The sequence below is a fragment of the Gopherus flavomarginatus genome, chromosome 14 (assembly GCF_025201925.1).
Source record: "Gopherus flavomarginatus isolate rGopFla2 chromosome 14, rGopFla2.mat.asm, whole genome shotgun sequence".
Lineage (NCBI taxonomy): Eukaryota > Metazoa > Chordata > Testudines > Testudinidae > Gopherus > Gopherus flavomarginatus.
In genome coordinates, this window is record NC_066630.1 from 2572109 (window position 1) to 2584229 (window position 12121).

General features: G+C 52.2%; 1 protein-coding gene across 1 annotated transcript in view; it reads right to left on the bottom strand.

The window, feature by feature from the left end:
- Positions 1-12121, bottom strand: part of WWP2 (WW domain containing E3 ubiquitin protein ligase 2) — an 85335-nt gene that overhangs the window by 44260 nt on the left and 28954 nt on the right. The window contains exon 7 of the mRNA XM_050922312.1: positions 2221-2339. Coding sequence (XP_050778269.1) covers positions 2221-2339 — 119 coding nt within the window. The remainder of the gene's footprint in view (positions 1-2220; positions 2340-12121) is intronic.

Here is a 12121-nt window from a genome sequence, read left to right on the forward strand (position 1 = left end):
TATGTCACAGTATTGCTGCTCTATAATTGTGGGGGGGGGGGGGGGGGGGGGCGGGGAAGATGGTGGTGGTGGTAACACTCTTTCCATTCCACTAGCATCTCTGGTGGATGTTAAACAGAAGCTACTAAAGTCTGACATTTCTAAATTAGCAGGTCCAGATAACTTGCATCCAAGAGTTTTAAAAAAGCTGGATGAGGTGATCACTGAACCATTAATGCTGGTTTTCAGTAAGTCTTGGAGTACTGGGGAAGTTCTTCCAGAAGACTGGAAGAAGGCTAATATTGTGCCAAGGTAATTATAGGCCTTTCTGCCTGACATCAACCCTGGGCAAGATCATGGAGCCACTGATACAGGACTTGATTAATACTAAACTAAAGGAGGATAATGTAATTAATGCAAATCAACTTGGGTTTATGGCAAATAGATCTGTCATAAAAAAATAAATTAGTTTGACATTACAAGTTTGGTTGAGAAAGGTAGAAGTATTGACATAACAGATTTTGATTTCTGCAAGGAATTTGATGTGGCGTTGCACAATGTTCTCATTAAAAAACTAGAACTGTATAAAATTAACATGGCACACATTAAGTGGATTAAAAACTGGCTAATTTATAAGCCTCAAAATGTAACTGTAAATGGGGAATCATAATTAAATGGGTGTGTCCACAGTGAGAATTGGTTCTTGGCCCTAGGTTATTTAATAGTTTTATCAATGACCTGGAAGAAAACGTAAGATCATCAATGATAAAGTTGCAGATGATGCAAAAATTGGAGCAATGACAAATAATGAAGAGGAGAAGTCACTGACAGTGATCTGGATTACTTGGTAAACTAGGTCAATCAAACAATATGGGGTTTTATACAGTTAAATGTAAGTACACCCCTACCCTGATATAACACGACCTGATATAACACGAATTTGCATATAACGTGGTAAAGCAGTGCTCAGGGGGGCAGGGCTGCACACTCCAGCGGATCAAAGCAAGTTCGATATAAGGCGGTTTCACCTATAATGCGGTAAGATTTTTTGGCTCCCAAGGACAGCGTTATATCGGGGTAGAGGTGTACATACATCTAGGAACAAAAAATGTCAGCCATATTTACAGAATGCCTGACTCTATCCTGGGAAGCAGTGACTCTGAAAAAGATTTGGGGGTCATCGTGGACAATCAGCTGAACATGAACTCCCAGTATGACACTGTGGTCAAAACAGCTAATGTGATCCTGGAATGCTTAAGCAAAGGAATCTTGAGCAGAAGGAGAGAGGTTATTTTACTTCTGTATTTGGCACTGGTGTGACTGCTACTGGAATCCTGTGTCCAGTTCTGGTGCCCAAAATTCCAGAAGGATGTTGATAATTTGGAGAGGGTTCAGAGAAGAGCCACAAGAATGATTAAAGGATTAGAACACCTGCCTTGTAGCGACAGACTCAAGGAGCTCAGTCTGTTTAGTTTAACAAAGAGAAGTGCAAGGGGTGACTTGATCACAGTACACAAGTATCTACATGGGGAACAAATATTTAAGAGTGGGCTCTTCAATCCACCAGAGAAAGGTCTAACAATCCGAGGGCTGGAAGTTGAAGCTAGACAAATTCAGATTGGAAATAAGGTGTAAATTTTTAACCGTGCAAGTAATTAACTGTTGGAACAACTTACCAAAAGTCATGATGGATTCTTTATCACTGAGAATTTTTAAATGAAGATTGGCTGTTTTTCTAAAAGATCTGCTCCAGAAGTTATTTGGGGGCCATTCTCTAGCCTGTGCTATACTAGAGGTCAGACTAGAGGATCACAATGATCCCTTCTGACCTTGGATTCTATGGCAGAGCTGCTCCAATTACTCAGTCATAGGGCCACAATGGCAACTCACAAGGAACCTAAAGGATGCTCCTACCTGGCCCAGAATGGAACTTCTCTCCCCTTAAATATGGCAGTGCAGGGAGAGCACAAGTCCCAGTGCATACCGTGGGCTGTCCGGTTGGATCAAGTTAGAGTATTGCACGCTGGGACTAGTAGTCTTTGGCCACACTCCACAACGTTTTCATAAAATTTCAGGGCAGCCATGGGCCATGCTGTGTGTTAACAAGACATAGCTTTGGTTCAACAAGCATCCGTACAGCGGGTTGTCATCTTCCTCCACTAGCCAAGGCCCTGAGCACTGCCTGCCATACAGCCGCTACCTGAAAAGCCAAGCATGACCCCGTCCAGTACCATGCTTCACCTGTGCCATCTGCTGGGCTCGGACTCTTGACTTGATGGCGTTGGCGAACCCTGGTGCTTGGACTTTGGTCTCCATTCCCTGTGTTCTGTCTGGCTGCTCCAGCTGAATGTCTGTGTGTCCTGCGGGACAATAACACACAACAGGTCAGAGACTAGGCTGGCCTCAGTTCCTTTTGCCCAGAACTGGGCTCCCTCCAGGTGCATCCTGCCAGCCTTCCCAGTGAGTCCCATGCCACTGTGCTCCTCACCCTTCAAACACCCAGCTCAGAGGCAGGCAGGCACACTGGTTCCAGACACATCTCGGCCACTAGTGTCCAAGTCCCAGCAATGGGGAGTCCAGGAGAAATAGCATGTGGGCTTTGGTGTGGGGCATTAGGGGCTCAGAGGTCTCAGTTCCACACACCTCGCTCACCATGCACTAACAGACATATTAATGAATAGTCCGAGTCTCTTCTGAGAGACACTTGGTTATTTGGTGCTGGAGAGTCCTACCGTTCCTGAATTTGGATTGGATCTGGTCCTGGTCCCCAAGCCAAAAGCAGGACTCTCCGTACCAGCGGTGGTGACATTTTTAGAGCCAGTCTCACCTCTTCCCAGTCATGCAGCAACTCCCCAGGCTCAGTTCAGTCCACCTGTCCCTGCGGGCGCAATTCCCCTCTGCTATGCCTGAGACACTCCCATTCCCAAAGAGTGCGTAGGCACGGCAGGCCAACTTCATTCACTGAGCAGCCTCCCACTCGAGGACTCCAGCCTCCTGCACTTGCAGCCTAAGAAAACGTGGCATGTCTCACAGGAGGGCTGAGCAGAGTGATTCAGGAGAACCCTAGCGCCGCACTCCAGCCACTGGTGAGTAGCCACAGGACAACGGGACACTGCAGCACTGGAATCGCAGTGCCAACCACTCCCCATGCAGAAGGGGGCAGGCTGGCTGGGTGCCGGGGTACTGGAAGGCTGGTCTCAGACACCAGTTGCTGGCCACATTGAATTTCTGGGAAGTGGGCGGGCATAAGCCCACCCACATCTAAAGGCCCCTCCCCCAGCCTCACGGGAGGGACCACTGGACCTGGGATCCAACTAAACACAGGGGACAACTAAAGAACAACAGGGAAGGGAGTGGAGGTCACAGGTTCAGAATTCAGAGTAGCAGCCGTGTTAGTCAGTATCCGCAAAAAGAACAAGAGTACTTGTGGCACCTTAGAGACTAACACATTTATTTGAGCATAAGCTTTCGTGGGCTACAGCCCACTTCATCGGATGCAATACAGTAGAAGATATACACACACACACACACACACACACACACACACACAGAACATGAAACAATGGGTGTTACCATATGTACTCCAACGAGAGTGATCAGTTAAGGTGAGCTATTACCAACAGGAGAGGAAAAAAAACTTTTTGTAGTAGTGATCAAAATGGTCCATTTGCAGCAGTTGACAATAAGTTGTGAGGAACAGTGGGGGGGGAGATAAACATGGGGAAATACTGTGTGTAATGACCCATTCACTCCCAGTCTTCATTCAAGCCTAATTTAATGGCGTCCATTTTGCAAATTAATTCCAATTCAGCAGTCTCTCATTGGAGTCTGTTTCTGAAGTTTTTTGGTTATAATATTGCGACTTTTAGGTCTGTAATTGAGTGACCAGGGAGGCTGAAGTGTTCTCCGACTGGTTGTTGAATGTTATAATTCTTGACGTTTGATTTGTGTCCATTTATTATTTTATGTAGAGACTGTCCGATTTGGCCAATGTACATGGCAGAGGGACATCATTAGAGTGTGTACGGTAAAACCCACTGTTTCATGTTCTCTGTATATATATATCTTCCTACTGTATTTTCCACTGCATGCATCTGATAAAGTGGGCTGTAGCCCACGAAAGCTTATGCTCAAATAAATGTGTTAGTCTCTAAGGTGCCACAAGTACTCCTGTTCTTTTTAGGTTCAGAAATAGGGATTCAGAGGGGGACACCGAGCAGAGAACCCCGGACAGCGCCCCCTGCTGCTCACAGCTGTTTAGGGAGCCAGCAGATGCCCCCCAGAGGAACTCTGCCCAAATGCGTGAGACCAGGGAGGAGCGGAAATAGGTCCCACAGTTGCAGAGCACCCCCTCGTCCAGCATCCTCCTCCTGGTGTTGAAGATGGTCACTTTAGCCAGGGCCAAGAGGAAGTTGACAAGGAGGTCTCACGACTTGGTGGGGCCATGCAGAGGATGTGAATATATGAAGAGATCTGGGGAAAAGTGCAGCCTGAACCTCAGCAGTAGGTTCTGGAGGAGCCGCAATAGGGGCTGTAACTTGGCGCATTTCGGAAAAGCTTGCGCCAGGTTCTCCCTCACACAGCAAAAGGGGCAGGCATCAGGGATGGGGGTGAACTGCACCAGGTACAGGCCCATGCTCGTGGCTTCATGAAGGAGCCACCAACCAATATCCCTGGCAGGCCGTAGGACTAGGGTGAATAGAGGCTGGCCCACCAGGGCTCCTCACCCTCCACAGGTGGTAGCTAGCCCCACCATTTGGCATTGGGGTGGGACATGAAGGTGAGGAAGTGAAATGTGTGGAGCACAAGCATGTAAAGTTGTTTCCTTGGCGTATTTCGGAAGCGAACCAGCTGCAGGGCGCGCAGCCGGCTTGGGTTATGGAGTGGAGGGAGACAGGGGACTCACGGAACAGGGGCCTGATGAAAAAGTCTGGAGGCCCTGGGATAAGGGATGGGCGGGGAGCACCCTCTCGTAGTACCCACTCAAGGAAAACCCAAGAGGTGGGCAACAAGGCTGCCCCACCTCCTGGAGTATGCGCAGGGGTGTTAGGAGGGTAGAGTCCCATGCGCCAGCCAAGCGCTAGCAGATCCACCCAGCCCCACTGTCATAGTCCAGGAGGTCTCTGGTTGTGCCAGGATCAGCCTCCAGGGCACCGAGGGTGACTCCGTCACCTGTACACGTAGATTGGGGTTGTGTAGCAGGGGCTCCATGAGGAGGTCCACCCCCGTGGTGGCCACAACAGACCTGGTCACCGAGATCAGTTTCCAGGTCCAGAGGAGGTCCTGGTAGAAGACCAGCAGCTCGGAGAGGTTTCACAGAAGACCCTTCAGGTCGAGAAAAAAGAGCTGCCGGTCATATCGGAGCCCTCGGAAGCAGTGGAGGAAGGCATGCGCCAATGTGCTCCACACCGGACTATCTGTACCATAAAGGAACCTCTGCAGGGCCTGGAGGCAGAAGACATAGACCTAGCTGCAGAGGCAGACCAGGCCCTATCCTCCCTCCTCCAGGGAGGACTCAGAATCCCCAAGAGACACTGTGCAGTCCTGGCCAGAAGAACCCCAGAACTACCCTCTGGAGCCAGGCCAAGATCCCTGAGGCCAGGCTCATGGTGTAGAGCTGGTGCCAGAGCATGGACAGGATTAGTTGGTTGAGCACCAGTGCCTTCCCCCACAGGGAGAGGCACCAGAGCAGTCCTGTCCATCTTCACAGCCACTCACCCACCCTGGCCTCCAAATCCTGCCAGTTCTCCAGAGGAGAAGGATGCGTGGCAGAAAGGTAAACGCCAAGATAGAGCAGTGGACTCGTGCCCCAATAAATGGCTTGAAGTGCAGGTGGGAGATAGCTTCTCTGCCACTCGCCCCTGACCAATGAGCCTCAGCTCTTGATTCAGTTCACCTGGGGCAGAGACAGCCACCAAGCAGATGACATGCGGACAGGCAGCCCAGCCCTACAGCAGTGCTACATTGGGTTATGCCTGTTTTTTAGAGCATGGCTGCCCAGCATCACATCTCATGTCTGTCTGTCTGTCTGTCTGTCTCACACACACACACACACACACACACACACACACACACACACACACACAGTGACACCTGTCTGCATCTCAGCCTGCAGGTCATGCATTTGGCTGAGCTGTGGGCAGATGTAGTTCCTCCTGCAGCAGCTGCTGGAGGTGTGGCGTTACCTGGCTTCAGGCACTCAGCCAGCACAGAGCCTGCCCTGAGGAGGTATGGGGGAGCCAGAGGCTGGGGTGACTGAATGGGGAAGGGAATAGGGCAGGATCTGAACAGGGATGAGAGAGGCCGCTGCTGCCCCTCTGCCCACTCAGGCTGCACCAGCCACACAGAGGTCTGTGCTATGGATCTGAAACCCTGCTGACAGCTGATATAGGGAAAAACAATGACCTGCAAAGAAAGACTGATAAACTGAGTTTGTTTAGTCTGGAAAAAGGGGGGTGGGGGCTGCTATCAGTCTTCAAGTACCTAAAAGGGTGTAATAAAGAGGAGGATGATAAATTGTTCTCCAGAACCACTGAGGACAGGACAAGAAGCAATGGGCTTACATTACAGCAAGGGAGATTCAGGTTGGACATCAGGAAAAGCTTCCTGTCAGGGTGATTAAGCACTGGAACAAATTACCTAGGGAGGCTGCGGTTCCATCATTGGAGATTTTTTAGGACAGGTTAGACAAACACGAGCCAGGCATGGTCTAGATAATACTTAGCCCTGCCTCAGCGCAAGGCGCTAGAAACCCTCTCGAGGTCCTTCCAAGTCCCACATTTCTAGGAGTCTAATGTGTGACTATGGAGTTCTAGACTATCCTAACATATACGCATGCAAGGGAGTGTTAAGGTAGCACTGGGAATCTTCATTCTGGCTTTTCCTAACTTTTGAGGGTTTCACTTTGCAACCCTAACATTTTTCTAACTACACTGGTTTTTAATGTGCCATATTTATATAGGACTGTGGCAAATTGCCAGCATTATGATGATGGGTCCTGCACTTTCTCCTCTTGTGGGGGTTCAGGGCACCATTTCTCACCCCTGAACTGGGGTATCGACTGTCCGACTAGTGTCCCATAAAAGGGGAGTGGAGAGGGAGGGACCTAGACCAGCCCTCTACTCCAGGCCCCAGCCAGGGGCCCTAGGGATAGCGGTGAACCACTTAAACTACCAATTCCTTCCCCTAGGCTACTTCCCTCTCTGGCCCTTCAGCTTGTGGGGCTTCCTGCCCTCTCTCCGCTTGGGCCAAGTTCCGTCCAACCCCTTGTGTCTGTAGAGTCCCCCTGGACTGCGCAAGCCAGGTTTCCCTTTACCTAGGGTCTTGGTCTTCTGACCCACCACAGCACTTCTCCAAACTGCTCTCCACTCCAACACTAAACCACTCTGCTTCAACTCCTCTGTCTGACTGAAGCAGGGGGGGTTTATCAGGTGACTGACTTCAGGTGCTCTAATTGGTTCCAGGTGCTCTAATTAATCTGTAGCAGCCTCTCTTCCCTGTACAAGGTATAAGGCTCTCATCATCCTGGGGCTTACATATCTCCCATCGATCACTCTCCTGCTGCCCTCTGGCAGTGCTAGATCACAAGGACCCCCTCTGATTTTCACACATGCTGGGGCATTAGGTGCCTCAGGGCATTGCTGATGGCTTACACAGCTTTCACCTATCAGTCTTCATCCTGAACCCAGCCCAGCTCTCTGTCTGTTTTATACTACTGGGAGTGTACTGCTGCCCACCACTGGTATCTGAGCACCTGCAACAGGGAGCGCTCCACCACCGCCCTGAGCTCTTGGGCACATCTCCGTTTCTGGGGGAAAGTTCTGCTTGGGGGAGGGATTTTAGATTTCATCCTTGGCCCCTGCGGTTGTTGGGGTGAAGGGGCAGTGGTGTGAGGGTGGAAAGGGGTTTTCAAGAGGAAGGTTTTGCAGTGTTTCCTACAGACAGACTCTAGATTTGACTGAGCTCAGGTCAGTTCAGCCAGGATGAAAAGCTGTTCCATCCAATGGATGTTTGAGGCCCCTCTGTAAGAGGAGTTTAGTAGGTCTCAGGCCCTGAGACAGCATTGCCTTGTTACTGCGAGTGGCCGCCTCCCGGGATGGGCCATGCTGCAGGGCAGTGCGCATGTGAAGCTTGCCCTGCTGTGGCTCTGTACATACACACCAGGCTTCATTCTCCGGGGCTGCCAGCTGACATTTCACTCATCATAAAACCACACATTTAAGATCAAGTTAGGGGCATATGCAAATTATTTGCCAATATGCAAATTATCTCATTACATAACTTTCATAAAATCCATTACACTTGGCAGCTATGTTTGGGGGCAGCAGCTCATTTTCAGGCTGATCCATGTCTATCCAGAGGCTATTTGCAGCCCCTGGCCCTCAACCCCAAGTGAGCACCAGCATTAACATTGGCTGGAGGAAATGGGGGGCTCCTACACATGGCTGGTCAACTCCCCGGCAGAGTCCTTCCCTCTGCCCTCAGCACAGACCCCTGCAGAATGGCCCATCTTCTTCATTCCGCACAAATCAAGAGGTTAAAATCTCATGCACAAGCAAAGAGGCCATGCACACCAGGAGGGCTGGGATGCACTACGCTGCAGGGGGCAGAGCCTTGGGAATACTTACATACAGCCTGCCCCTTCCAGAGCTCATGGGATCAACCCCCCTCCTCAGCAGAGGCCTGAGACACACCTAAGCCATCAATCTCTGCCTTCTAGCCAACACTCCCCATCTCATGCACTAACATGCATTGGCAGCATCATTTCAGTGAGGTGTAGAGCTGGAGATCAGGAAAAAACACTGGAGAAGAGGCCTGTCGACAGAGCAGGGCAGACTAGCTGCCCTTGAATCTAGGCACACCCCTTGCCTGAGAGCAGGACAGTGGCACATGGGCTGAAGATCAGGAGATCACGTGGACAGGGCTAAGGAGGAAGCCAGTCTGTCAGAGGAACAATGCCTCTGCTGGCCAGCCAAGAGGGAGGCATGGACTCAAGAAATGGGTGCGCCGCAAAGCCACAGATCTGTCTCCAACTCTGGCCAGGCTCCTGGGTGAGCAAGGGACTGGAGTCAGGACTCACAGGTTCTATTACTGTCTCCACTCCTGGCTTGCTGTGTGACCTCGGGCAAGTCCTGTCTACACTACAGCTTGCAACAGAGATCCTGTCACAGACACACACATGCCCAGTTCCTGGTTCACTTTGGGTCTACAGTGTAGCTCTCCTGCCATCACATCTGCTTTGCTGCCTAACCCCTTCGGTGTCACTGCATGCTGAGCACGTCCCTCAGCAGGACAGTGTCCAGGACCAAGGGGGCCTTTGGAAGCTACCATAATAGAAATATAACACTAATCAATGTACATGGAGCAGCAGCAGGATGCAAAGCAATGTACCCTGGGCCCTCTGGCTGCACAGAGCTGGGAGAAAGAGGAACCAGCCAAAGCAGTTACACAAACATGATTAGGGGATCCGGTCTGTACTGACCTGGCTACGGGGGGAGAGACCCACATGCCAGCTGAGGCCTCCAGCAGGAGCAAAACACTGGCAGCTGCCACTTTTCCTAAGCAAGCTTTAACCCTGGGCTGCACTGACACAATCCAAGTTTCGAGCCAGCTCTGCTGCCAACTGGTGACAAACGGGGTCCCCAATTCTAGGTGCAGGGTGCCTTCACCATTATGTGCCCCAGAAGAGCACTGAGACCCTCAGGAAAAGGCCCGCTTCACCCTTGCTGGCTGAAGCCCATGTCAGAGCAGGGTGGGGCAGAGCTCAGGGCCTGCTGGTAGGGGAGTTGGATAGCAGCCACAAAGAAACAGAGCCCTCCTTCCGGGGCAAGGAGCAGCCTGGAAGGCTCTGGTGGCCACAGAAGACATGTCTGTTTAAGGCTGGGGGGGGAGCAACGGAAATCATTGACCCGTGGAAATAACCTGGCATTCAAAAAATGTTCCAAGCGGTCTTCTTATGCTAGCTCTGTAAATGAGGGCAGGGAGAACCCCTCAGGCAGAGAACAGCTCCCTGTCCTGACCTCCTGGAAGGGATAGGCAGAGCAGACAGGACTCTCTCCCACCTGGCTCGGGCATCTCAGGACCACACGGCAGTGCACAGCTCCCAAATGAGCCCTGCTGAAGCAGCCCCTTCCACAGGGAGGGTGGGGAGCACGGAGAGGAAAGAGTCCAGACAAGTTATCACCTTAAAAGGGCAAAACCCTCCCGCTGTCCCGGCAGCTCGGGACTCTGCACAGAGCTGGGGTCGGGGAGGAAAAGGCAGCTTGGCAGCCACAGGGCCACATCAATCGTGCCCCACACGAGCGCTGACAAGCCCACAATTGCTTCCAGTCGTTCAGTTCTTGCTCCCCGCGGGGAGCAGCTAAGCATGACCCTGGGATAGGGAGGGAACGTGGGCAATAGCAGAAGCTGATTGCTACAGAGAAATCAGCCCCTGGTAAGAACAGCCGGCTCTATTCAGCAGCCGGGTGGGTCAGAACGCGAGCAGGAGCAGCTGGGCCCATTTCTGACCAGTCACAATTCCTCCCATGGGGCAGCCCTGGAGAAACAGCCTTGCCTCTGGCCACAATTCTCATTACAATCCCCCCTTCTCCCCCCTTAAAAAGCTCCCTCTGAACCCGGGCTGGGTTGGGGCCTCTCTCCAGCATGGCAGGATTCAGGAGAGAATTCTCCTGTGGGTGGAGAAGGAACTCACCATCCCCACTGATGGGCAACACAGGGATCTGTGCACCCGTGCTGTGGGGGGAATGCTCTGACCCCTTGTGCTCCGAGAAATCTGCTCCCCAGCTGCCCACCTCCAAGGAGGCTGCCGGGACGGCTCACCCAACACAGGAAACTGAGACCTGATCTAGATTAGTGTTTGGAAGACATGAGCTACCATGTAGACAAGGCAGTGTTCCTTTAACACCTATTAAACCGCTCAAGTCCAAACCCTGGCCTAGACAAGGCCTGAGCTCAGGGCCTGGGCTCTGCTGGAGTGAGGGCCAGCTGTAAAGGGCTAAGGACCAAATCCACTGCCCTAAATGCAATGCGGGGAGATCTCTGGCCCCAAGAGGAACAGGCTCCCTGCAGGGAGTCAACACCTCTCCCCGCACTCTCTTGGAAAGGAACTTCCCTTCTGAAGCCAGGCGGCAGCGAGGACAAGGGGCATGTCCTACCCAGAGCTAACAGCGAAGCCCAGCTGGGGGAAGGGAGGAGGTGGCACTCCCCGCGCAGGCTGGACCCACTGGAGCAGGCAGCCTCAGGTGCATGCTGGGCCCTTCTCAATACAGACAAGCTAGAAACAGCCCAGAGAGATTTTAGAAACCAAAACAGGATGTTTCTAGGCTGCCAGCAGGCCACACAGGGTTACCAGGCCCGAATTAACCAGCCTGCCAGCCCAGCCCTCCTACGAGTGCTCCCACATGGGCACTGTCTTTTAATAGAGGCCTGGAAACAAACAGAGCGCGGCCACGTGGTGGAGATGCAGCTGGGAACCAACACTTAAAATAGGAGCAGGAAAAAGCAAGGGAGAACTCGATGGGAATGGACTCTCGGAGCCCTGCCAGTAGCTGGGGGAGGAGAGGCCAAAGCCGGGCTGAGTCAGGAACGCGTTCAGACTCCCTGTTGCTCCCATCTGTGCAAACCCAAGTCACTCCTCCATGGCCCGCTATGCCCGTCAGATTGCTCCTGGACCAGAGCGCATGAGACAGCAGGGGCAGCAGACAGCCAGAACAGAACACTGCCAACCCCCAGACAGAGCCCTGGCCTTCGCCCGCTCTGCAAGGGCAGGGGCAGGCCCAGAGAAGTAAGGACTCAGTCCTTGAGCTTGTGTCAAGGCCCCTCTGTTAAACCCACTCAGTGGGTGCCATCTCCTCCAAGCACATTGTCATTTCACACCCCCCCCCCGAATGTGGTCACAACCCCATGGCCCCAGCCCAGGGACAGCAGGGTGACATATAAAGCCCGACACGGGAGAAATGCCTGCAGAAAGAGGGTGCAGCTGAATGGGAGACAGAAGGGCAAAGTGTGCCCCGGAGAACTGCTCCAGCCGGGCATGAGGCACACTAGGCCAGGACAGCTCGAGTGGCCTGGTGCCCAGGCAGCTCTGGAGAACATGCTATGGGGACCCCCAGAGCTGTTAGCCACTACCTGAAATGCACAG